This window comes from Chironomus tepperi, unplaced genomic scaffold (assembly GCF_022539635.2).
Source record: "Chironomus tepperi strain 1889 unplaced genomic scaffold, CSIRO-AGI_Ctep_v1 contig_137, whole genome shotgun sequence".
Lineage (NCBI taxonomy): Eukaryota > Metazoa > Arthropoda > Insecta > Diptera > Chironomidae > Chironomus > Chironomus tepperi.
In genome coordinates this window covers 1,082,041-1,109,948 of record NW_027226259.1, presented here as the reverse complement: position 1 = coordinate 1,109,948, position 27,908 = coordinate 1,082,041, and the positions used below count along the sequence as shown (strand labels likewise).

The 27,908-nt window shown below is 31.7% G+C and overlaps 2 protein-coding genes across 10 annotated transcripts; one reads left to right on the top strand and one right to left on the bottom strand.

Moving 5' to 3' along the window:
• Positions 1 to 418: 418 nt before the first annotated feature.
• Positions 419 to 22,640, bottom strand: LOC139087863 (atrial natriuretic peptide receptor 1). 9 transcript variants are annotated; one of them, XM_070636811.1, is made up of 22 exons: positions 22,183 to 22,640; positions 20,807 to 21,724; positions 19,818 to 20,142; positions 19,621 to 19,663; positions 16,565 to 16,676; positions 12,225 to 12,390; positions 9,873 to 9,950; positions 8,685 to 9,061; positions 8,568 to 8,619; positions 8,362 to 8,392; positions 7,866 to 8,023; positions 7,693 to 7,808; positions 7,573 to 7,592; positions 5,821 to 5,941; positions 5,492 to 5,517; positions 5,320 to 5,409; positions 4,251 to 4,329; positions 4,046 to 4,166; positions 3,668 to 3,811; positions 3,227 to 3,605; positions 2,657 to 2,984; positions 419 to 2,458 (listed from the first exon to the last, which is right to left on the bottom strand). In XM_070636811.1, the coding sequence occupies exons 3-22, from the start codon at positions 19,974 to 19,976 to the stop codon at positions 1,564 to 1,566; spliced, it is 3,495 nt and encodes a 1,164-aa protein (XP_070492912.1). In that variant the 5' UTR covers positions 19,977 to 20,142; positions 20,807 to 21,724; positions 22,183 to 22,640; the 3' UTR covers positions 419 to 1,563. The 9 variants fall into 9 exon arrangements, with proteins under 9 accessions (XP_070492912.1, XP_070492913.1, XP_070492914.1 ...); XM_070636812.1 differs by having other exon boundaries at positions 22,301 to 22,640; XM_070636813.1 differs by having other exon boundaries at positions 20,807 to 21,666; positions 22,301 to 22,640.
• Positions 22,641 to 24,621: 1,981 nt separating this feature from the next.
• dgt3 (dim gamma-tubulin 3) lies at positions 24,622 to 26,684 on the top strand. Its single transcript, XM_070636817.1, has 4 exons — positions 24,622 to 25,176; positions 25,231 to 25,854; positions 25,919 to 26,151; positions 26,290 to 26,684. Exons 1-4 carry the CDS (start codon positions 24,655 to 24,657, stop codon positions 26,621 to 26,623), a joined length of 1,713 nt encoding a protein of 570 aa, XP_070492918.1. The 5' UTR covers positions 24,622 to 24,654; the 3' UTR covers positions 26,624 to 26,684.
• The last annotated feature ends 1,224 nt before the right edge of the window (positions 26,685 to 27,908 follow it).

Here is a 27,908-nt window from a genome sequence, read left to right as displayed (position 1 = left end):
CTAAAATAAATCTTTAATTTCTTCTTCCGTTCATTTCATTGACTACAAAAATTTACTTCCTATACAAAATTTTTCTACAATTTTATGATTAATTCCCGAGCAACACAAATCAAGAAGGGTTCACCAAATGGTAGCTGCCTCCATTTGGCAACCATATGGCTGTCTAATAGAGAAGGCTCTATAGCGAAGCCTTCTTCATTTGCGTCGCTCGGAATTAAATTATTGTTCATTCTTTCTCAATAAAATGTACTTAAACATTCAATTCTTTCATTCCAAGAATTTCAATCCATATAAATAAATTGATTTATTTTAGATTAATCTAAAACTTCTTTGATTTGATTCTTCATGTTCTTGTAAAATTCATTCTATAAAAATATTTAATTTTCAAAATTTCATTTAAAATTCTTAAATTTACTAATAATCAAGAATCCTGTACTTTAATTAGAAATAATATAATCTTTCTGTAAATGACTATAAGCTGCATAAAGTACAGAACCCATGCTGATAATTGATTTTCTGGTTCAACATTTCATTGACAATATGAAATTCTTAGGCTTACTACTTATTTAATGAATTGAGATTATGTCGATGTTGATGAAGTCATAAGTCCAATATTCAAAAATCTCTCGTTTAACAAAATTCCAGCAAATCAAAATTCATTCGCGCTGATTTGAACTATAATTTAGAACTCGAGTCAACTCGTAAATCAGATTCGAGTTCTGCAATAATCATTCCTAAAAGCAGACCTCGAGGTCGACTCAGATTTTGTATGGAACAGTCAATTTGAGTCGACTTCGAATCCTCTTTACAAGAGTACATTGGAACCATGAAAAATACTACTTTTGCATGAAATTAGACAGTTCTTCTTACATAGCTCAATAAAGCTAATAAAATTCACCTTTCAAAAGTGGCCGTGATTCAGTCATAAATATCGATGGATGACTCGTACTAATAAAATTACTTTGACTTTCATTTCTGACGAATCTTCATTGTGTTCTCATGTTGTATGGAAATAAACTAATTTTCTAACTTATGATAAGCATAATAAGACACCTACATGAACATTCGTGTAATATAATAAAATAGAGGTTTTTACTTTGAAAACTAGTAAGTTTTTGGCACATAGCGCATTAATTGGAAATGAAGACTTTGATTGATAATTCTAAATATACAGCTTTAGTCTACTAAGTTAATAAATCTGGATCAAGTGATAAGTTCCTCTGAAAAAACATTTCAATCAAATTGTTGTTCCTTAAACAGCAGTTATTGTCATTTCTAATTAAATAATATGTATGCGTACTCAAAATAGATTCTCACCAAATTTACTAGACAAACTAATGATATAAAATATTGATTCAAAACATATCGAATGGCACTAAATTACAATCTGCTGGTCATTTCATCTATCCAATTCAAAATGAATAAATAAGCATGTTTGCCGTCCATAGAAAAAAAGTATGTGATAGAAAATAAGAAGAAATATTTTTTTATGATTGTGATGATGTTGTGTCCACCCCATACTTATTCAGACATTTCATTTAATAAATTTTTGTGTATATAATTTTATTTGATAGACGGAAACAAAATAGGAAATGGATTCACTTCATTATCGATATGATTCTTGAGTGGCGTCGGTGGTCTGAAAAAAATAAAGCCTAAAAATATATCATCTTGATTGTCGCAATTTAATTCATACCTCGGATCCTTTTCGGAACATCCACACAACCAATATGTCGTAACTTTTCCCTTTCCTTTTAATTCTATATCACCCCTCAATTCGAGATGGAACGTGCCAAACTTATCAAAAATAATTTTTGTTGCTCTCGAGACGTGAATTTTTAATGGCTCACCTGTCGATTCAAGACGCGATGCTGTATTAACTGTGTCACCAAACAGACAATATCTTGGCATTTTTTGTCCTACAACGCCTGCACAAACGCTTCCCGAATTAATTCCAATACGAATTTTCAATTGATATTCGGGTTTATGTTTGATAGTGAAACTTTTTACAGCATCAAGTATAGCTAGAGCCATTAATCCAATTTCACGTGCATGATCATCACCATTTCGTTCAGGTAGACCAGATACACACATGTAAGCATCACCAATTGTTTCAACTTTATAAACATCATAAAATCCTATAATTCTATCAAAAGTGCTGTATAAGTCATTCAAAAAGTCAACAACTTCAATTGGATTCGATTGCGCGCATAATGCCGTAAATCCACAAATATCACTGAAATAAATTGTTACAGATTCAAATTGTTCGGGTTGTACCATCTCGCCACTTAGAAGCGTTGTTGCGACACTTTTTGGCAACACTTGGTAAAGTAATTCCTCTGTACGTCTTTTTTCCATGCTCAACTGTTCCGTCTTTTCCTCAACAAGACTCTCTAAATTATTTGCATATTGTTCCATTCGTCTCAGTAAATCGTCCATAAGATTCTCGCAAAATCCTCTGTGGATGTGAAAATGAGTATTAAAAATCAATTTGAATAAATTTTAAGGGTCATTCACTTATGATGTCCATGATATAAGCAAGTTCCATTGAGATTTCATTTTTAAATCCCAATTCTCGAACAGACATTATTAGTGAACGACCCTTTTATTTATGATAAAAGAATCAACATTGATTCTGTCCGCAACAGTCACTTACTTCATTATGCATGATACAGTCGTTCTAATATTTCCAAATGATGGACGTTCATCCGGATTATCATTCCAACATTTCTCCATCAATTCAAGTAAATCAGAAGGGCAATCTCGTTCGCCCACGAGCGGACGAAACGGTGGATTATCATGTGCAGCCACACGATCTATAATTTGGGTAAGCGTCATGTACAATTTAACAGACTCGTAGGGACCACCACGAACGACAATTTCCTCGAGAATTATTGCGAATGAATAGACGTCGCCTTTTTGAGTTGAGGGGGTTCCTGGTATCACTGTTATCGGAAGCAGTTCTGGTGCTACCCAAAGGAGTTCTAAATTTAGACAAAAAATAGACAAGAAGAAAAGTGTGTGTAAAATCTCTGCTTGATATTATTAGAAATTCGTGCACGAAATTCCTCAATCGAGAGTTAAGTATGAAATCTATGGAAGTTTAAAGCGAATTTTGCATCAATCGACCATTTCATCATGAGAATTGTGGTCGATAAGATGATAAGCCAATTTGCTTCAAACCGTCCTTAAAATATAAGATTACAAAAGAAAAAGGCAACTCAACTGTGATAATACGTTTGATCCTTAACAAATTCTGAAGGCATTGTCAATGTTCTCAGGCCAAAATTGGATATCTTTAGTACAAATCGTCCATCAATAAGGCAATTACTCGACCTCAATTTGCCATGAACTGAGACGTCGCTATTATGCAGATAGGCCATGCCCTTAACAAGGTCATGTATTAGTGACATACGAAAATTCCAATCAAGTTGAATAGCTTCATTTTCAAGCACTTCCTTAAGCGTTTTGGGGCAATACTCGTTCAGTATGAGAACATAAGGACGTGGTAAATCAATACATGCGCCTATAAATCTAACTGTATTCTCGTGATTAACGTCACGAGTCTTCTTTATCTCCCATAACAACGTAGAATTGATTTCGACCTGTAAAAATGTTGGGATGAGTAAGGTAGGAAATAGGATGTGACTTTAATGAATCTCAATACCTTCTTCTTGAGAATTCTCTTTATTGCAACTCGTTCTCCTTTAAAGACACCAATTGTTATTGCTTCTTGAGGCGAAGTAATACTTCCGACACTGGCAATTGATCCTCGACCGGAACTCACTCCAAGTTGCGTGATGGAGAAATTCTAGGAAGGAACAAAAAACTAAGTGAAATTAACCTTGTCGATAAGACTTTTTTGGGTGTCATTATGGATCACTTGAGTGTAAATGTAACTTGTAACTAGACACCAAAGCCATGATTTAATTACCATAGTCAATTGAGTTAATTATCATTATTAACTTCCATTTTCTATAAACATCCCTTCTTTAATATTAATGGGTACTGTTGTAATTAACTCATTAAGGAAGTGTATCCATACCTCATAATTTAATTTTTGCAGTCCAATTTTCGATCCAAAAAGACGTCCAACTTCAATCAGAACATCATCAGGCTTCACACGCCACGTCATGTCATTTAATTCACTATTCAGCCTTAGTTGCCTGTGGAGATAATTATTGTTATTATTCGAATCTCGTATAGTAGCCTGTTGAGCTACACATAGGTGAAATGAAATTTAATCTTACTTGTAAAATAGATATGAGATTGACGATATGAAGACAAAGAATAGAGCAAAGGATAAAAGTCCGTAGATTATTATTGTCTCTTCATGATTGTGAGATGAAAATAAGGGGAGAATAAAAATAGGAAGAAGATTACGATTCTGATGTTTGTATAGGCAACGAAAGTCAGCAGCGCATTTATGGACATTGCATTAATCCTGTTGTGGGCAACCTCCTTCGATCTATCGTCGTGTACAATTTCGATCATGGCTTACTACCAAGGTTGCCCACCACTGCATTAATCACTTATTCGATTCCCTTCAGGAAAATAAAATTTTTGACCTAAAAAGTCAAAGCTTCCATAAACTTTAGATCCTCCTAAGTGAATAAATTCACAAAGTTTAATGGCCCGATATCCCATAATATGCGCTAATGGTGAAAATCATCTTTACACATTTAATATCCCAAAGGGTAACTTCCTAAACATAAAAGCTTGAAACCGAAGTGTGCAACATGCTAGTCAATTGAGAAAATTAAAATGAAATAAATAAACAGCAATTTTATGATGAAAAAATACCACGAGGAAATAATAAAACAGCAACATAAGATATTTTACATTCACAAATTTAATATAATATCATGTATATGTCCTTGAGATGATTTTGGTCAGATTAAAGTTAATTAATCTGTGGATTAGAGTCTAATTAATTGATATGTGTTAGAGAATTATGTTAACATGGCTTATGTGTAACTTACATCCTCATAATTATGCTTCGACCAAGAATCAAAAGCCTGAATTTAAGATGCGCAGCCCAGTAGTATTGAGGCGTATCTTTTATTTCGTCCAATGCTGCAGCCCAGCATTTTTCGCCTGCAGGCCTGCAATTTTGAACGAACCCAACTCATAAATCTGCCCAAAATCACCACAAGGACATGAAGCTCAACACATAAACTTTTTATTTGCAATAAATGTAATAAAAGATGTAAATAAAACTTCCAAATGTTATAATAAAAAATAAAGTCAAGAATATTGCGTAATTTAAATTATAATCGTCATCATGTGCAACTGGACGGACGCGTGTTATTCTTATACCGTTTCCTTGACAGTCCGGATCATTTCCGAGAAAACCGCATTCTGGTACATCGGGTGGTGGTCCGTCTCTTGATCCTGGCCAATGAATATCTAAACAACATAATTTTTTTTATTGAGAAATGGAAATTGAATTGTGAATTCATAAAAAATTGCGATTTATATATCAACTCACGTTTCCCTGGCACTGCAACTAAGCTCCTGTAATAGAAAAAATTTTATTTTTGTTATTTTGGTTGAAGCTATAAAGTTCAGGATGATTTTTCGTATATTGAATTTCATTGAAAAGTTATTGTTTGACTTTACTGAGAATGCTGAATAATTTACAGATGTTCTGGGAATTTGATAAAATTTTTAAAAGTTCCAACAACTTTTCAACATCAATATCTACTTAGCGATAACAAGTTGCTCAAAATCCTTGACATTGATGGAAAAAAATATTTTTCTCGGAAGTCGTATAGAAACTTGAGACGAGAATGAAATACAAAGCATGTCAAGACTTACCGATTTGCTCCATAGTAATGAGAAACAACTTCAAAACGTCCAGTTACAGGATCCAAATCAAGCAATGAATAATCAGCATCTCTATCGCCATTATCGTCAATTCGCACAACGCCTGTTATACCTGATGAAACAGTAAATACATTTTATTAGAATCAGCGTCTCGTCAAGTTTAAAAAGTGATTATATATTTGTACATCTTGTTTAAGACATGATAAACATTTCTGTCACCAGTAGGATTTATTAAATTTTTTATCGCAAGCAAACTCATGAAATAAATTATATTATGTGATCTCAAACAATAGCTATCAATTTTGTTTTTCATAAAGCGTTCATGATTAAAATTTACATAAAAAGCTTTTTCAATTTGAGAATTCAAAATAATTGAACAATAAAATAAATTCGAAAGCTTCATTGGAAATGGAAAAAGTTCTCCGCATAATCCCACACGTTTCTCAAAAAAATACCGCTGCATGCATTGCCTTAGTCTACATTGAACTCAAATATGAGACGAACTTTTCTCTCGAATGATTAAAATGATTTATTCAAGGCTCATCATCAACATCGCTTTAAAGCTCTTCATCAACATAATCATCTGTATCGTGAGAAAGACCCTCTTCTGAGAAGCAGTATATCAAAAAAAAATATAGGATCATTGGCACTAAATTAATATTAATGAGTTGCTCATAAATATTACAGTTTTAGTGCCAGTAATCTTATGTATCGTCCTTTAGAATAATTTCATTGGATTTTGTCATTAAAATTATTTTGTTGGGGTCGTTTATCAGGTATGTTCAACCTTCTTCTCCTCCTATTTGTAATTGTGGTAAATGTAGTTTAATTAAAGCAACTTCCTTACGTATTTATAATTTTACATTGATGTTTATTTTTCAGAGTTCAAATACGGACTGAACTTTTGCATCAAAAGGGGTTTTCAACTATGCAAATTGAATATTATTCAAATCTCAAATGATCGTTATAACTCTTCTCACCAAACTTGAGCTGAATTTAATATTAGACACCAAACTAACAAAGATAATGATAGGAAGTTAGACAAATATTTTAATATTAATCGGATCTTTTGTTCCTTGAACTTGAACTAAAATTTTTCATTAAATTCCGAGATTTAATCGCTTTGAAATTGAAACATGGGTAACAAAAATATAAGAATTTGGAAAGAAGAAAATGTTTGCTCATTGAATTGATTTCACTGAACCTTTCTCACTGCCGTTTGTGTTTTTGCCATCTCTTTAGACAGTTTAAAGAGCACAAAAATTGGGTCGTTGAGAAGATTGGAATTCAAAACAGCTTTTTATCACAGCATCATATCGGAAGTACTTTTAAACAGATACCAAAAAAGGTAGACTAATTTTGAAGTAATGAATGAAACATGAGGAACAGGAGTTTCATGTAAACAGAAAATTGCGATTTTTCATGTGAATACGTAAATATGTTTTTAAATTATCACATCAATATCGATTTATAGAACCCTAAATATAGAATGAAGTTAAAAAATAATCTCATTACATCTCATTGCTGACCTAGAAAGCACAAAAACAACTTTAACTCTTAAATTTCCCACACTATATCGGTCAACTGCATGTCTGCAGTGATATGAACAATAAAAGTGAAAAGAATCATAAAATTCATCTCTGATTCCGCACATAACAATCACGGAATTAATGTAGTATAAACAATATGAGATGAAGTAAACATTTATGGCCACATATGTCAATAAAACAAAGTACTACTTACCCTGAAATGTCCTGTTCCACCTAGAATGGAGATAAGCATGAAAAATATGTTAACTGTCTTATTTTTGTGAACTGTGCATGACTACAATCATCACAAGCTAATATTATTAATTTATCTTACATTTTCCTTGTTAATCCAACACCATCGTGGATATCACCACCTTCCGTGAGTGTTTCATTCAATGTCATTCCAAGTAACAGAACACCATCATAAAATGCCCCGATGAAGAAGTTCACCTACATGAATATATTTTCTCATATATCAAATTTATAGTTCCAAGCTACAAGTCTTACCTCTTCGCCTTCATAAAATGTATACTCATATTCTTGTCTCGCGATTCTTCTCACTTCCTCAGCAAATTGATTAAATTTCGGACTCGTTGGCTGCAACAAAGAGACTCTCAAGAGAGCTTCAAATGCTTTTCGTGCTGTCATGTCATTATCATCGTCCTCTGTTAAAAGGTATATTGACAAAATTAGAATGAATCCCCATTTGATGTGAATTTTTCAGTATAAATGGGCAGTTGTGATCGATTTTTGTCTAGAAAAGGTCTTCAATCCTCAAATATTTATAAATGTGAATTTTATGACCAACCAAGCACGTTTTTACTATTGAAAACATGAGCCTGGCTTATAATTTTGGGACAATGTCCATTACTAGTGCCAAACATGCGAATAACAAATTCATAAATCAACAAAAATGAAATTGTGTTGAGGTTATCGAACCGTTTGCATAATTTTATTTCTATCACCACCCACCCATTTAGCCTTGAATGTCAGTTCTACTTACCTTCCCAATTATGATCGCCCCAATAAGCAGACTAAACGGAAATTCGGAAAAATTACGAAATTGTTACAAGCATTGCAAATTAACGAGAATTGTAAGCAATAAGCAATTTTAACGGATGACTAGCACATCAATTAGTTGTACATCCATTTCTTGCTTCATTTGTCATTAAAATTAACATAAATAATTGCTTTTTTTGTGAAACTTACTTGAAAGATCTCAACATCAAGAAATGTCCAATCACCTTTTGTCATTCCCAGTCTATAAGCGACAGAAAGGAAATTTTTAATTAACTAGCTTTAGGAGGAAAACAATGAGTAACTTACTCATATGCAGCTATCATAAACTTTCGAACTAGCTGTCCTCGTACAGACAATATTATTACACGTGAATACATAGATGCGTCCTTTAAATACGTTTTAAGTTCCCTCATTCTCCTATCGTTTTCAGATTTATTAAGTTTTCCATCATGAAGCAATTCATTTCCATTCAGTTCCTTAACAAACTTTAGTACACCATCTTCCTTCAGTCCATATTCTAGATTCTTTCCGACTGTCAGTGAAAACAGGTCAGATCGGTCGAGAAGCAATGCGACATGCTTGAAGTTAAACTCTTTAAAAATACTGGCAAACACAAGTTTAAGTCTACATTGGCAGTATGACATTCTCGTAAGTGTTGCATAGCGAGTTTTATCTTTGAAAAACTAGGAAACAAAAGTTAAATAAACAGTTATTAATATTTTAATGCTGTGGATTATTAAAAGATTGATGGTTAATAAAATTGCAAGGTTCTAAGTCAGTGCTGTTCAAACTGTGTGCTGCGGCAAAGTAAAATGATTGAAAGTTTCATGAACCACGTGTCTTGAGTGGTTTCGATCGTGTCTTACCATCAAGATGTGCAGTAGTACAAAAAAGGTTGGACAGCACTGTTTTAAGTGATGATATAAAATTAAATTGTCATTTTTGAGAATAATTAAATCTCTAAATGAATTTCTGAGATTCCTCTTAAAATGCGTCATTCAGTTGCCATATTTGAAGGCATCTTGATGATAAAGAAATAAGCAACAAGAAGATTATGCTGAAAAAGGCAACAAGTACATGAAAAAAGCTTTGCCAGGAGCTATACTTGCTGGAAAAATTCAAGAGCCCAAAAAGTTTGAGTGAAGAATAAATTGAGTTTGAAATATATGAGCGGTTTGCAAATAAAAGTACTTATTTTGGAAGGAACTGCTTCAATTAGGAAGAAGTACCCAATTTATTTTTTGTTTAATTTTAGAATTCGTACTTTTTTGATGATTTAGATTTAAAATGGAAATTTCAAATTATCAGATTAACAAGAGACTTGTTAATAGCATTAATACAGCAATTCCTCGTATTTACAAGTAAATTGTAACTTCTTTCACACCCTATCAATAGAACTAAGATTACTGTTTACATCTACAAACGACTCCAACAATAAAAATTAATGCTGTTTATATACAATTAAAGACTTTTCTCTACGTTGTGTAAACTTACTGAGCTTTCGTTCTTCCATTTATGTGTAATTCGACCAAGAATACCAGAAGTAACTGTCAATTCGCCTTCTGTCGGAGGCTGTGAATAAAAAGAAATAAGAATGTTGTGATTATACAAGGAAGTAATATCGATAATCGTAATTAAATTTCATATAATGCTGAGCATAAGCAATAATTGGTAATTTCCATGTTGTGACTTGCAAATACTTGCTGAACTTTTTCATTCTTGGACATAAAATTAAAGAAAATTTTCGACACCCACACTGATTTTGGATGTCTTCTTATTATTTCATTGAATAAATTTAATTAATTCATCGACTGCTCTTTCAAGACAGTAAATGCTGTTCTCTCTAATTATTATGGTTGGCACATCGAATGATAGCCATTTCAGAATCTAATTTAATAGATAAGCAGAACAAATACAGTAAAAGTAAAAGATTTTCTTTGAAATTAGGGTGTCTTTGAGTCGTGCTGTTGCATTATCTAATGCTTATCATCGAAATCCTTCTAGATCGGAAACCAAATTTCCTTTCACAGTCAATCAGAATCCCAAACCAAATATCAATTAATGCTCAACATCCGAAGAATTTAAACATGATGATTGCGTGCCTTTAAGCTCTTTAATGTAAATTTTTATTATCATTGGGCGCAAATAAAATCACTTTCTAGAAAATAGCGAGTCACTGTGTTTTCCGAGTCAACACCATCATCATTAATAACCGTATCTTAAGTGATTGCTGTATTATCATTAAAAGAGTAATTGATAAAATAATGGAAGGACGTAGACATTGAGTATAATTATGTTTTGTCGTGTTTCTAACCCATCTACTTGTTGCATCCTCATCCCTTAATAAAAGGATTTTTTTCATTTAAGACTTAAGTGTGTTTGATGACTACTAAGTGGATGAAATGGAATTTATTTTAATTAACAAAAAAAATAATAGATTAGAAATAGAAGTGAAGATCAGAAAAGTAAAGTTTGTTGTCAGATGTGAGTGGAATTCTATCCCGATAAATTTGTTCAGAAACTCATTACTTTTAACATGATGGACTTTTTTTGATTAAATAAACCAATCATTAAACTAGCCCAAAGTACTTTAACTTGAAATTGCTTATCCTATCCCTTTTCTACTTGAGTAAATAAAGAACGTGTCTGAAAAATATCCTAACTGAAAGCATTTAACTGTTGATAATCGACTCATAATATAAGTCCATCCTACAGTTACAAATGTGAAATTTTGCGAATTTCCTTTCAACACTTGAATAAATTTTATTCTTATGCAAAACTTTTTCATTGCACTTTTGCTTCGTGACCGAGCGACACAAATGAAGAAGGCTCCTCCACCAGACTTCCATATGGTGTTCCGAGACCTTCTTCATTTGTGTCGTTCGAGATTACTTGTGAGCATATTTTCCGGATCATTAACTGGTGACGTTCATTAGCAGTATAAGATAGTGTTCCTCTAACTTCCATAAACATCCAGCACATCATCTTCAAACCGTTCCATAACTTTACACAAGACACGCATATCCATCATCAGCATTATGTCAAAGTGAATTTTTAACACGTGATATCTTATCATCGTAGCTATCACCACAAAAGTTAATAAGTGAAACAGCAAATAAATGCCTTGTCTCGTGTAAAAGAATATAAAAACGGAATAAACAAGACATGAATGAATGAAACAAGCAAGCAAGTAAGAAGAGGAAAAGGCAGAAACAAAAAAAAAATTCAATGAAAAAGTTTTACATTTTTTCATGCACACTTATTCATACTAAGGAATCGTCCCTTTTTGTGTGTGGGATGTAAATCTGAATGCTTCTTGTTTTGAATGTTGGTTAGATTTATAGTAAAGTCTGGGTGAAAGGGAAAGGAATTGGTTCATTCATTGTTTACCATTTGTAGTTCCAGATTAAATTGTTAGTCACGATTCTTGATTATAGTAAAATATCTGGAGATCTAGTAAATTTTTAAACGATTTATAGCCTAGCATAATTTGACAATTTACAGCAAAAAAACTTCCGTACCAAAAAATTTTCCCAAGGGATTACGGAATATCCTGGTTTTCAACACAAAAGGACATTTAATTGTACAGATCGTAAACTTTTTTATACATAAAAATTGTCTTGTCACATTTTAAAGGACTTTGTTTGTGTGCCTTTAAAAAATTTAATGGAAAAACTTTTCCGCTCTTACATTTCCATAGTTCCGATTTTTTATACGTTTTACACTGATGGCGCTTGAGAAGTGGAGCTTCATTTCTTTAAATATTTGATAAGCAATAAGCATACCAAAATACCTTAAAATGAATTTTTCTCGTTGCAGCAGGTTCATATTAAAATATTGATTTACCTGATCTCCCATTCCTGTGATGATTGGAACATTCCAATAGTCAGCTAGTCTTGCAACTGGTTCTAAAGCAAATGCACAAGCTGGTCCAATGAATGTGATAACATGCTCTTTAAAGTACATGTCAGCAGCCAGTCCAGGAGACTTATTTCCAGAACAGTATGGATAGCTGAAAATATAAATCTTTAAATGCTCAAATTCTGAATAAATTAACCTTCAATTCCACCCTCAAGCAGACTTTAATAAACCAAAATTCTCTATTTCCATTACGACACTACTCAACAGTACACATGTGTTCATCTAGCGTATTCATGACTCTGTCACGTTTATGTACTTCTAAAAAGTTTTAAATGAGAAGCAAACAACAAATTTAAGTCCTGAATTCTAAATTATTCATCGATTTTTTCCTTCCATTCATATATTTGAAGCTAGTCTGTTTATGCAAAATAATATTACTTGACAACATTCATCATTTGTTGCAACATTGAAGCCATGGTTAGCTACTTAGAGTGAGTGAATGTATAAGGACATAACTTTGACTTTAAAGCTTGTTGAAATGTCTGATGTTCTAAGTGACAAAAAATGAATTTTAAGCATGCTTTAAGCTAGTCTATGGATGTTCAGGCTAGCCTTAAGCTTACCTAAAACTGGTTACTGAGCGAACTTAAACCAAAATGCGCTCATGTCACTCATACTCAACACAACATTACTCATTTTTATCATAAAATATGCAAACCACAAAATTCATTCAGTGTCATGGAATGAATGAAGACACTATTCTTTGTAATGCTTTAACCTTGATGTCAATTGTAAATGATACACTTCATAGCATAAGATATGTTTACATTTCTGTATGGCTCCAGTAAATTACTTGTATATCCACATCATAAATATGTCATATGTTAAAGTTTTTATTCTCTTTATGACACTGATTTTATGATTTTGTTTAGTTTTTTCTAGGCTGGAACTAGACGAGCATACAATAATGTATTAAAAGGATCAAAGTGTTATTGAAATGGATTTCAATCTTGAATGCGAGAAGTGACAAATTGTAGCGCAGTTCCTCCTAACAATCAAAGCTTCAAGCTTTGACTTTATTATGTTATGCAAATTTATTAAGCTATAGAAGTGCATGAATAAAACACTTAACAGACAAATTGATTGTTTTGCTATATTTTCTCCTTGAAAATGCTCTCGTAAAACGAAAAGATGTGCTATGAATTTTTATAGGATGCCTATTATGATCTCAGAAGACAAAATAAAGAAAGTAGACTTGATTCTACTGGATAAACTATAAATAGCGTCAATTTAGGTAACATGATTTCTCATAGTCAAGTCATTATGATTGTTTTTTCAACACTGTAGCGAGGAAGTCTACTTTTTTGTCAGAACTGTCTACCAAACACAAAATTTTCTCTGGACATCATTTGGAATTACGCATTCACAACAACAGACATAACATAATATCTCATAATTTGCTTTGATGTCCAATTTTCTCTTTATGATCCTTGGATATCAAACCAATGAATGAGAACGAAAATAAATGCAATGAAAGCTTTATATGCTTCATATGAATTAGAGAAAATAGCACAGTAGATTCATAAATTTTATTTGGTTCAACCATTTCCTACAATCATAAATGTCAAATGCTCATTAGTGTTGATCATAAAAGTCTCGATAGAGAATAATATGGTTTGTCAAAAGGAGCAATCAAAGACGATGAGGTTGAAGTATAGCTGGTAATAAATAGTCTGCGATTTTATTACAAATTAGCACTTTCCCGAGCAGCACAATGCAGCGATTAGGATTTTACATCGTAAACATTTATGATGAAAAGTTAGTAATGGTTGTGTTACTCGGGTTTGTACGTTTAAAGCTATTTCCTTCATATTAGATACAAAATGCCATGACTTATTAGACGCTTTAAAGGCAAATCTAATCAAATTACTTCCATTCTAAATTGAGAGCCTTAAAAATCTGTCAATAAGTTCAAATTCTTTCATCTCAGCATAAAATAACAAAATAAAGTAAAATAATTTGAATAAGCTTATCAGCCACTTCCTTTTTCTATAGTATCTTTAGTGCTTTTGATTTCAGCTATTCCACATCAAAGCCAAATAGAGCAAGAGAATCTAATGCATTTTCAAACGATCTTAAAAAAGACAAAAGAAAATATTTTGACAATCGTGTCTTTTTTCGGCAATTTCATTCCATCCAACCAACTTCCTGCGTACGACAGTACCAAAATGAAAATGTAAATGTAGGTCAAACAGCGTAGAGTAATGAAAAATTTTCTCTTTCGCTATAATCCTCTTTTGGGGAATATTTTTCCGTCAAATAAAAATGATAATAATATTTCTTGTTATTGCATGTGCGTGTCTTCGCGGAGTTGGAGTTGACTATAGACAAATTTCATTGAATTATCAAAACAGGCAGAAGAATATGAAAACAAAATAACAAGAAACACTGTTTTGTTTTCATTTCATCCTCGAGTACTTTAAGATTATATGGATTAATACGATTAAGAGTAAAGTGAGAATGCAGAAGCAGCCATGAGACTATTCTTGGATCTCAACCGAATGAGTATGTTTTTAAGTGTCCAAAATCATGAATTTTTCATCCGAAATTTACATTCATGAAAGACACGAGCTGCTGAAGCTGATTCTATTGACCTAGTACCTCAAAAAATGTCCATGTCAATCAGAAATCACCAATTATGGATGACTAATCAAAGCTATGAAACCAAATTATTTTGATTTTCGAATCAATTTATTTGTACATCAATCTATAGCAATGCCATAGAACCTCAGGAATTTTCATTACAAAATTCCAGTTCAAATGGTTCAATGACTTTGTGTTTATCAGAGTATTAACACTACACATGTTGACGTCCATCGTATCCTTAAAGTATTTGTCATTTGACACTTCACAATGGCGTAACAAAATTTCAATGTGAAGGTCTAGCAAAGTAAAAAGTCAACTATCGTGTTACATTTAAAATAGAAGACACTGAACAACAAATCGATTTTTGCATATGCTTACTTTTTTTTGGGGTGATGTAATGTTTAAAGGATGGATATTCAATGTGAATGTATGGATCTTTAATTCATAGGAACGAAGAGAGAAATGATTCGAAAAGGTCCTTGAGACTTTCATGAAGTCTTCTTGTGATTCAACTTCTCCCATCCGTTACGTTCTACGGACAGCATTCCACAGTAGTAAAATTATAGATTCAACTTGTCCCACATCCAATCAATTTCAGCTTTTTTCTAATTCATCTTGCATTATTTATGATGATACAAGAATAAAAAGGAATTTTAACACATGTCCAATGTTTCTCTACTCAGAATGTGTAGAATCCTGGTCAACAGCAATAAAAGTTTGTGGTATTTAAGGAATTTTCTACTCAACTTGTGCACAAAGAACAAGTTTAAAACTTTTAATTGAAAATTGAATTTTTTCTTCAGAATTTGTGGCTAGACAAAAAATATCTCAAAAAAGTTAGCAACGTGCTTGAATTTCTTTTTGGTTTTTGGACGAAGCTAGGATAAACATTTCTCAATCAAGCAAATATTTGATAGTAAAACGTGCTGATCTAGTCGAAGGACGTTGTGGAAGGTGTCAATTTGTTTTAAAACCAACTTGAAGTTTATTTATAGTACAAATTGAACCATTTGTTATTAAACCACACTTGAGTAATTTGAAGTCACAGAACGAATGAGGAATGGTAGAATGTGGGAAGCTTTGATGTACACATTGCGGATTGGGAATGATTCTCAAAGTTCGAAAATATACTCAACATAGACTAATGAAATAGACAATATGAAACTTTAATTGAACTCTTGATCCAGAGATCCTTCGAAATCATGTCCCTGAAATCAATCAAAACAATGCATGATATAAATGAATAATTCGATATTCACATTGACATCAGGAAGGAAACTCACATTCCAATAAATTCAATTCCGTTTGATGCTCAAATGACTTTCAATGTTAGTTTAAATAGAATTTAAAATTGTTTTGACTTTGAAAGAAATCAGATAAGCTGACAAAAACAAAACTATTTTAAAGTCCATAAAAATCTAGTTCAATTCAAAACCGACACTCGTTATTCTTTTCCGGATTATTTAACCTTTTTTTATCGTAGTTACATAGTCAGTTAACCTACTAGTGTGGACATGATCTAATCTTAATACATGAACGAGACAGACAGCATGAGTAAATCACTAGAATACAATATATGATGAACGTATGATTTTGAGAATTTTGATCTTTATAGTCTGGTGTCATAGCATCGATTGATGCATATGTAGAATAATATATTTAAAATAACTTCCACTCACCTCTGCTGAACTTTATTAAGAAACACTTTGTGATGATCCAAAAATTCCCTATTTATTCTCTCCAGCCCAATATCAATGGCAGGTCCACATCTCTCAAGGTCAAATGGAGAGTCTGTAGAATGTATAATTAGTAAAAACATGTGGAAATTTATGTGCTATAACTGCGTGAATTATTGCAATATTCTTTACATAGATTTAAAAATGCCAGTAATTAAATATTCACAATGTGAGAAATTGCTGAAAATATTTCACATGGGAATGGCAATCCCGAGTGACACAAATGAGGAAGTCTCCATCATGGTGCTATTAAGGCTCTGCTAAATCTCTTTTGTTAACACCAGATAGAACCAAGAGGTTTAACGGAGCCTTTAAAATTCCATGGCGGATCCTTCTTTATATATGTTTCTCGGGTATGATGGCAACGCGAGTATATTTGTGACAATTAAACTGTACATAATAAATTAAATTTGATGAAGTGTGTGGAGAATCTAAATATTTATTTGTTCAACTGTATAAGGAAATAAATGTTTGTTTTAATAAATGACATCTAGAATAATTGAGGCTCATTTATTCTGGTATCAATCATTGTTAATTCCCAAAATTATTCTGTGGATTCTTCTGATGTTGAAGCTTTTTTTCATGCTTCAAATGTTAACTTGTCTGTTTTCTATGAGCTTTATGCTTAATGCAAAGAATGAGGCTCGAAATTTCGTTAGTGATAATCACATTAGGCGCAGAAAACCCTTATATAAAATTTGATGTAATCGAAGCTTAAACTTGCGAGAAATGTTATTAAGAGAAACTCTCAAAAAGATTGAGCGTAGATTACTTCTAAGATGAGAATGAGTAGGATATTGTGATTAGATTATATTTTCAATAATGATCTCAACAAAACCGCCTTTCATCCTTTATTTAGCTACGCTTTCCATCCGATGTTCATTATTTTGTGTAAATTCCACCAGTTTGATCAAGTTTTAATAAATAAGTTTACATTTCTCGCCTCTCATCAAACATTTTCAACGGACTATAACACCTTTTTCCGCCTATTACCAAAGAAAACCGCAAACATTTTCATCCGCATATACATGTGTAGAGGTTGTTGACTACATTTTTCAAAACGTAATATAATTTGAATTTAAAAGTTAATGCAAAGAAGCTCCTTAAATGTATCCCATCACTTTATGTGCGTTTTATATTCTCATAAAAGCTTAAAGATTCTACTCATATTTCATGCTGTATATTATTTTATACTAACTTACAACCACATGAATGAGATGAAATATACACGAAACGAAACAAGCATAAAGTGTTGAAATAAGAAACATCTACGGATGACAGGATACCAAAGAACTTCCATGCATGCAAATAAACCGAGGCAGGAAGATGATTTTTAGCACGTGGCATCTCATCAAAATTCATAACCCTACCTAATATATTTTTATTTAATGATAAGGATCATAGCTCGAACTCTAGTGAATCATTTGGGAAATGCAGATGACAATACAGTCTCATAGATATCACGTGAACTTCACTTCGTTTTCCTTTTCACTTTATATAAATGACACGAAAAGGTTGACGATTTTACAAAGGAAACTTCAATCCTCGTGTGTACGAAATGGAATGTTTATTTATAATAATTATAAATGAATATTAAAGTCCTAATGGATATGCTTTTACATACTTTAAGCTTCTTTTCTAACGTCTGATTCTGCGATATAGTCTGAGAAACTGTAGCATGACTAGGAACCGACTAAGTTGCAAATTTAAAGCTATGTGTTATAGTTACGAAAACAATTAATTCTACTTAACATGACATTCTCCTGATTTTGACATAATTTAATTTGCATGGTGTAAACTTTTTAAACAAATTTTCAACACATCATGTCATAAGTAACAACATAATGCAGAGTTCCCGCATTAAATCCAATTTCAAAACCTCTCCTTTTGTGTCTCAACATTTGTAACTTAATATTCTTTATGAGGTATGCTTATAAAATAACTGACTTACACATTACATCTATGCACATGGTGGGTGTGCAAAAAAAAGTAAATTAGATTTCACAAAGGGAATTTTTACATCATTTTTAATATGAAATGTTTTCAAAGTTCCGACTCAAAGTTGACGACGCTGGCGGGGAGCATTAAACCAAAATTCAAAACAATCTTAATTTACATGGAGTAATAAAGGAAATTTTATGTTTAAAAGTGTTCATGATTATGAGTCACGAGTACAAACAATTTATATCAGTGGCTTAATACTTAAATCTTTTTCAATTTTGTCATGCCAACTTTGTCGCTCATGTCAAAACATAATCATGGATTTCGTCAAATTCAAACTTTAAATCACGATGAAATGGCATTTTATCATAATCAATTCCTATTATAAGCATCATGTAAATGTTTTTGGCATATCCTCCCTTCCCATTAAATGTATTATAGTAAATTAAAAGCAAACAAATCTACAACATTCATGAAGGTCCTATGTAAATCTCACAAATTTATCTATTCCCCCAACTTTTAGGGATTGTTATTATATTAGGGATTGTTGGACAGTGATATCCGAATGTCCGTAATAGTGATGCATGCAGAACTTGAAATGTTCATGCGGATTTTGTATGGAATAGTCGAAAAAAATCTGAGTCAACTTCGAGCTCTGACTGTATGGTGAAGTAAATTATGAATTTTACGTCACTTAGGAACATCCCCAATATATCTTCACAAATCTCCTTTTCACAAATGCTCGGGATTTAATCTTTGACTGAGCAATTTCCTGTTTATTATTGTCATAACGTTTTGTGAATGACTTTTGTCAAATTCACAAGACGTTAGCCTATATTTCCTGTTTTGCGAATTATTGAAGGAAGTAAAATTCTTTTCACAGCCAAATCAAGTAATCTTAATGCTCAATTTATGTAAATTGTTCTAAATTAAACGAATTTCTCTTCACCTTGCCTTTTGAATAAATAAAACTCAGGAATTCACGCAGTCAATCTTACAATTTAATTATTATTATTTTATTATAATAGAATTAGTGAAAAGCTGACGGTAATACTCACTGAGATGAGAAGCCATCAAAACACCCACGTTGTATATTTTATACTGAATTTGTTAATTAAAGGAAGATAATAGAAAATGCTTTTGTTAGAGTCTGTGATTGTAGTTTGCTATATTTAATAATCCAGAGCTAATTCGGAGTGGAATTTTTGCAGCTCCAAGCAACTCTTTAGGTCTTAGAATTTAGTTAGAAACTTACCCCATCCCGCTCTTTCTGCTCTAAAATATTTGGATAAAAAGTTGTTTTATTTTTATCCTTTTCATTTTTATCTACAGTAGTCTTAGCATCACTTATACACAATGTTAAACGCCTTAAAAATGCACATAACACTACGATTTTTATCACACGAAGAATCATTTTGGATTCAACTTTAAAAATTGTTTTCGTCACAAAAATTTGTTTAATTGATGGGAAAAATTTTCTTTAGCACCAGAAAAATTTCATTGATAACTTGATTAGGGGGTTTATGTAAATACTTTGACAGTTCGTATCATACTTAAATCACTTTATTAAATCCCTAAAGCTGAAATATAAGATTTTTAATTAATTAATTCATTGATGTTTTTGTTTTTATCTTATGGACGATTCAATTATTTTTGGGTTTGGCTCAATTATGTTTTTGTGCTTTAAAAATCAATCCATCTAGATTAACTCAGAATTTGAAGTTTATTCCTTTTTCCTGATACTGTTTAAAGTTAGATGAGAATTGATTGCTATAACGGGCATTTGAGATTTGAATAATATTTATTGTACATAGTTGAAATCCCCTTTTCATACAAAAGTTCAATCTACTTTTGAACTCTGAAGAATAAACATCATTGTGAAATTATAAATCCTTAAGGAAGTCGCTTTAATTAAACTACATTTACACAATTACAAAACTTTGTTATATTCGCTAAAGAGGACCTTTAAATTTTGTTAAATATCTAAGCTTCTTTGTAAATTCCGTAATTTTTTCTATGTAAATAAAAACAATTTTTTTTTTTAAATTATGAAAATTTAAACAAATATTTAGATGCATGAGCAGTATGTAGAACAACTTTTTACATAAATTAAGCAATTTTATTGCAAAAAAAAAGCTCAAAAATTTTTAATAAACTTCCTTTTTTTGTAAAATGTGCTATAAATTATTTAAGCCAACCCCGACTAACTTTTTTGTATCCGTCCTTAAGATAATGATAATTTACATTTTATGTTAAATCAATAGCACTTGCTTTAAAGCCATTCATAAACAATCGCGATATTATTTCCCTTACGACAAAGAAAAATAATTCAGATTTAAATTTTAATTGTATCAAGACGATTATTCCACTGTCGTTTTATTTCCTCGCTACATTTATCTAAATTCACATTTTCACAAAAAAGACAAAGAAATTATTTTGAAGCACTTAAAGAGCGATAGATTGAGCAGTAGATGTTAAATTTGTTCCTCACACTCTTGTTTGATTGATCTAAATATTAAAAGGAGGAAGCAACAGGTTTGAATTTTCACTTTCACTTTTCTTTTGATGTCCTTATATTCTTAATAATTTTTTAAGCATAAATTCAGCTATGGAAACAAATATTTACAACTTCTTTTCTTTCAACATTAATTAAAATTCGCTAATTAAATCATTTTCCATCTCTTTCTATCTTTCACAATTCCATAGAAATCTATTGAATCAATTCATTTCATATGCTGCATAAACATCCATAAAAATTTGTTTGCTAATGAAGTGCTTATTCATGGAAATGAATGATATTTTTAGGAATGTAAAGTTCCTCACACCATTGATATTTATTTGCACTAAACACTAATATAGTCCTTTCAATGTTTTTATTTCACTTATCCGTTTGATCGCGCTTATTCCTTACCACTTCTGATTCTAAGAACTTCCGGCACAAGACTAAGAGATTTCACACTGTTGCAATTGCTTTTATAGTAAAACAGCTGTCAGGATATTTTTTTCTCACTCTTGTTCTCTCAACACTCTCTCATCTCAGAGAGGAATATCCTTCAATGTTGATACTCCACGTGCTTGTTATATTAAAAATTCTCAGTTCAACACTAAACAAAATTCATTATTTTTATTTAGATCTCAATCTGTTGTCGCAATTAAACTCATCTAATAAAAGTGAAAATGTTTTATTGTTGCAAACGACTTCTATCTTATTCTAACAAATATTAAAGTTCTCAGCTTTCAGCAACTGTCTTTCATTGCTGTCATTCATGAATGATGTCTATTAAGAAATGGGATTATCAGGTCAATCTTGACTATTGTTAGGGAAAGAATGACGGTTAGAAATTCTAAATTATTTATTTGAGTAGCCGGAGAGGAGCTGTTCACTTAGGACGTTGAGAGAAGGAGACTTCAGTACTGTCTCCTATATATCGTATGAATTTTGGACTATTATAAGACAAAATTATGAAAATTACTAAGGATACCCTCAGAGATCTAGCATTTGACCCAGAAAACTATTCTAAGCATCTCATGCTAGACATCATAAATGAACACTCCCATAAGTTCTATAAGTGATGATATGAGAACTGTGTGATAGTTTTGCATTATTCAATATTGTCTACAATTATAATTAATTAACAATTTCATCCACATTGTGAGAGAAAACTGCATAACTATTGCAGTCATCAAGGTCAATTCACATGCAAAATAAGAAGCACTAATGAACATATTCGCGGTTACTAATTAATCAATGATGTTTTCTCCTCATGTCACTTGAAAATAATTTATAAAATAACACTGGATTAATTCTTTGATTTATGATATCACATCAACCTAGACGTAAACAAAGTTATTGCAAATTTGCAGTTATAAAATTAATGATTGCTTCACTATCAAGTGTCTTACGCTTTTGAATAGCGAACGATTACTGTGTGATATACGTATCACTTGTACTACTGTGTGATCAAATTTCTTTCGTACTATGTTCTTGTTTATTTGCACTTTATTCACACAGTATATACGTCAGGAATAAATTTTATGATTGAAACTATTGTAGGCTTCAATTAAGAAGTATCGTGACTCATATGTGTGTCAAAAATTTGTGCATAAATAAATTTAATAAGGTTTCAAGATCAGGAAAGAAGTTGTTTACTGAATTTCGTACGAACATTTATAATTCAATTAAATTGTGAGATTCATAACAAGTGAAGCAGATAAGGTGTAAGTTATCATAAGGCTGATTGCCTACATACATTTTAAGCCGATGGTGCGTATTTATTAATACTTTAAAGAATTTATCAAGTCATATTAATATGACTGGCACGTGGATACTAAGATTAATAGTGATTGCAGATATAAACGCAGGTAGGGACTCTAAAACTGGCTAGTATGAGATGATCTAGATTACTATGTCTATTTCAACTTTTAAGACGTTTTTTTTAATTATATAATTATCGAATATGATGACGCATATACGGTGATAATTGACTATAATCTAGATGCATACCTAATGTATCTGTAAATTCCAATAATCTGTTATATAATGCAAATTGTAGCATAATTCACAAAATCTATTTCACATTAATAACTTAATGCATCACTTTTATTCTTTCATTTAAATTATAATGTTATAGTATGTAAGCCTTAATCTACTATTATTAAACAAAAAAGCTCTAGATCTTAGATTAATTTGACAGAACTGAAGATAAACAGAAGATTACTTCCATAAGATTTCGAGGAAGTTAAGCCATCTCTTTGAAGTTTTAATAAATTTTGTTGCTGGCGCTGCGCTATCAAGGTCATTTGTGTTTTTATTTTCACATGACGGGTCACTAAACCATAAAAAGCAACACAAAGTATAACATTGATAGCACTGTTGATAAAATATGGGAAATGAACTTATACAAATGTGATTTTCTTTTCTTGCAGGACATCAACTCGATAAATATATCAGAACATAGTATTTGGTAAAAAATCCATTCAGTTACAGTCGTTTAAATTTGCCAGCCAACATCTTCTTGGAATGCTAAGAAGAATCCCAGTAATGTGAAATAAACTACAACATTACCGAGAATAGTGAGTACACAAGCTCCAGTTGCGATGACTCCGGCTAATGACAGGACAATAGGCAATGCAAATGATGATAATACTATTCCTATTGTTAAGAAGATTGAAAATTCAAGACACGATGAATTATCATAATTTTGACGTTTTGAGATCATCGTCGGAATCGGTGATGCAAGATAGAAAAGTATTGTGAAGAATGGCCACCATTGACTGAAATTAAATGATAGTTAACAATCTGGATCAATGATTTTTATCATAACTTACTTATATTGTGGCAAAGCACACGCCAAAATCAGAAAAGTAACTCCAATTGAGCCGAAAAAGGCGAGAGTGATAAGTCTGGAAGTATGAATCATTGTTAGTCATAAATTTAACAAGTAAATAAAATTATACAAAGAAAACATGAGAATCGGATTTTTCTTTATGCCGAAAATCTATTCATGTCAGCTTTCAACGTGATTTCATTGTTTTCTATGTAATATACGGTAATCCTTTATATCTAATTAAGTATACTTACGCTGCAATATTTTTTTGTTTACAAATTTTCACGAACAATGAAAATATGAAAAGAAATTTTGTGGAAAATCATTATTAATCCGTGGTTTATGAACTTTATTTTGTATTTATAGTAAACTATACTGTAAACTTTCTATAATTAACTACATTTCAGCCTTGATATTGTACACTAAACACTTTAAATTAATTTTCAAAAATATTTTACCTTTTAATCCAGCCATGCTTTATATTTGAATGAAGACTTTTTGTGGGCACGATTTTATTGTGCAACATTTCTTTTAAAACCATATATTTTTACACTTGTGTGTAATTTTAAGTCAAGCAAACTCATTTCAACTGTAATAAATCTCGAATTAACTAATAAATAACCACGTGGCACATATTTCAACGACTAAAATTTTGAATTTTTCATTTTAAAAAATTTCTAGTCATCCTGGGAAAAATTCAAAAAATAATCAGTTTAACGGTTTTTCTATTGTTATTTGTTAAAAATATAAATTTTAATTAAAATTATGGAGAATTTGGAAAATTCAAAGGTTTTAAAGGATATTGGACTAGACGAAAAGAATAAATGGATTCTCCATGAAGAAAAGGCTCAAAAATTCTTCGAGTTCATAGTGAACAATCTAGATAATTCAAATATTTTAACAAATTCAGAACTTCTGGAATACGAAAATTTAATTGAAGCAGGCAAAGTTCTAAAGGATGAGCAATTGGAAAATGAGCTTAAAAATATTGAACATTCGTTTCCGGGATTTTTCTCCGTAAACGACGACGAAATAGAGGATCTTGAGGAAGAAGTTAAGAAACTGGAAGATGATATCAACATAAGATCAGATCGGGTGTCAAGAATGAAGGATTTTGAAGGTGAACAGCTTAAAACAATAACGGAACTAAAAAGAATCAATGCAGATATTGGGTTGAAGGAACGTTTGCTTACTGAAGAGTGCTTAAAAAGATCCAATGAACTCGAAAGTCTCCAGGAAACAAATGCGAAGGAAGTAGCACAATTGAACAAGATTTATATGCAACAGGTACTGCTTACCTATATTATTATCGAGATTATTGACTATTTAATTTAATTTTAGCAATCTACACCAACAATCATGCCTCAAATGCAACTAGATTTATACTTTGCCAAATGTAATCAACTTTTAGGACTTCTGGAACTGTACATGAATCAAAACTTTAATATAATTAAAGGAAATGAAGATATCTACAATGCTGAAGAGGAATCTCAAATTGAAAATCTTTATCAAATAAAAATGGAAATAATAAAGATGCAAAAGAAGAAGTTCGAAGAGGAAATGAGCGTTGCAGGCATGAATTATGTCATTGAGAATATTGACAAGTACAAGAACTACATTGTTAGTGACTTTTTCGAAATGAAATCGGTCATTGATTCCTTAAATATGGAAAGAGAAAATCTGGAAACTCATTTAAATAGTTTAATGCTGGAAGGAAAGCTACTTCTCGAAAGTATAGCAGAATCAAAGGTTACTAAGATCTTTCACGAGTATTATAAAGGAAAGAATAAGAGAGCAACAGATCGCGCTGAAAAAATCACTCAAGTTCATGAAATTACAGATTATATAGCTTATGTGTGTGAGCTTATGTGGGCTGCTTTACAAATGGACATTAATAGGCTTAAAAACAGAGTAGACAACAGTGCCGAAATGAATAATCAATCACAGGAATGCATGAAAAGAATTGTAAGCTGCAATTAATCATTGGATGTAATAAAAATAATTCACACTTTAATTAACTTCTTTTCAGCGTCAAATGAAGCAATTGTCGACAGTTGATCGTTCATCCTCTTATAGCCATCAGTTCCTTAATTCATTCCAAAAAGTTCTCATTGAAAACCTGCACTGTAAAAAGGATGAATTGTCATCAATTGAGGATTGTTTCAAGGAATACATAAATCATGATGAGAAAGTCAAAGTCGTTATGCAGATGCTGATTGAACAGAAGCAGTTCAACAAAATCCAGAAAACTATGAAAATAATGTAAGTATGATTGGCGGTATGATGAATTGAATTTATATCCATTTAAATAACGTATATCAATGCCTGATCCTTTAATGTCTAATAATATCCGTATATGTCAGTCAAGATGTCAATTCTATATCCCAATTTTATTTTCAGAGATGAGCAGTCGAGCATTCTTCGTGATTTGATTTTCTGTGGACCAACCAATAAGCCACGACTGTATGATCCAAAATTCATTGTGCCTTTATATGAAAAGCAGAACAGAAAGAAGGAATTTGAGAAAATTTTCCAGGAATTGAAATTCAATTTCCAAAGCAAAATCATTCAGCCGTACACAAATGATAAATTCTATCGAATGAAGGAGCTGCTTTATATTTGGTTCTGTTCGGAGCCGAAAAAGGTGTTGTTGGCCATCAAGGAAGTTCAAAAGAAGGCTGCTGAGGAAGGAACTGCAAGCTACAAAGCACTCAATATCACTGTCTCACATTAGATTTAAGTTTTGTCTACAGTAATAAATCATATTATCAAGTTGTTGCATGACTTGACATGAATTGCATTGTTTTACATCAATTTATTTGTAAGACTACTTTGAGAACCATCAGTCCAATCAGCAGCTGTTATTATGGAATGGTATTCAAATCAAAACATCAGCAAGAATTTATGAGGTATTCAAATGTGCAGTTACAGCATGAAAATTATACATTCCATTATTGAAAATTATACATTTCTAAATAACAGTATCAATTGAATATCCTTAAATACTTGGGTGGACATCCATTTTCTTGTCAGTTTGTAAGCAGTAAGCAAATAAGAAGTTGATAAAGTGAAAAATTGGAAATGATTCCACAACGTGAGCCTTATAAGACATTTTTCAAATTGTTTAACATCTTTGGTTTTTGGGATGATCTCCCAAAATGGCATAAGATGATCTCAATGTTTTTTATGGTTCTATGTACAATGGGGTACTTTCTTGTTGTTACGTTACCGATTTTTAAGTTAGATGATTTTGGTGATATACTTGATGGCATCAAAATTGCTCCTGTGCTTATCACAGTTGTGGTCCACTTGTGCGATTTTATATGGAAGAAATCCAAAATTCGTGAATTATTAAACTTGATGGAAGTAATAGAAACGGAAAATCCAGAATCCAAGCCCTATTTTGATGAAGCTTTTGTGCTTATCAAGAATACCTTTTTTGCTGAAGCTTTATTGCTAGGATGTGTATTCGTTTCTTTTGCGCTGACGCCATTGATCATAGACAAACTGATGCTACCTTCCTATATGCCAGATATAATTAAGGATTATACAGCAACTTTTTATGTTTATTGGGCATTCGAAAACACCTCTGGACTTTATTGTTCGTTCGCCTATTTACCAATTCATGAATTTCGATGCAGCTTGCTTGTTGTCTTGAATGGCTACATGGCATTCTTCCGAGAAAAATTGAGGAACCTAAAAGTAACAAAGGATAACAGTCTGGAAGCAAAGCGACAATTGGCAAATTGTGTTAAGATTCATCACCAGATAAAGATGTAAGTGCTTAAAACTGTGATGAACTGATATTCATCCATATATTATCAACAGGTTTATGGACATCTATAAGGACATTTTTGGATTGCCGATTTTTATTCTACTCTTTTTCAGCTCATTCGCCCTATGCACAAATGCTTTTGCCATAGCTACTTTTGGAGTATAAATAAACTTCCTTTTGTATTTCCTTCCTATGTGTAACTTTTTATATTTCAGTCAAATGCTGGATTACAGGCTAACATATT

What these genes read in the sequence shown, in the direction of transcription:
- LOC139087863 (XM_070636806.1), bottom strand. Translation starts at nt 19,976, where the DNA reads ATGATTCTTCGTGTGATAAAAATCGTAGTGTTATGTGCATTTTTAAGG. An exon ending in GTGGAACAGGACATTTCAGG is followed by an intron (nt 5,942 to 7,572) that starts GTAAGTAGTACT and finishes CTGTTTCATCAG; the next exon opens with GTATAACAGGCGTTGTGCGA. An exon ending in ACTGTATCATGCATAATGAA is followed by an intron (nt 2,459 to 2,656) that starts GTAAGTGACTGT and finishes TCACATCCACAG; the next exon opens with AGGATTTTGCGAGAATCTTA.
- dgt3 (XM_070636817.1), top strand. Translation starts at nt 24,655, where the DNA reads ATGGAGAATTTGGAAAATTCAAAGGTTTTAAAGGATATTGGACTAGAC. An exon ending in AGGAATGCATGAAAAGAATT is followed by an intron (nt 25,855 to 25,918) that starts GTAAGCTGCAAT and finishes ACTTCTTTTCAG; the next exon opens with CGTCAAATGAAGCAATTGTC. An exon ending in CAGAAAACTATGAAAATAAT is followed by an intron (nt 26,152 to 26,289) that starts GTAAGTATGATT and finishes TTTTATTTTCAG; the next exon opens with AGATGAGCAGTCGAGCATTC.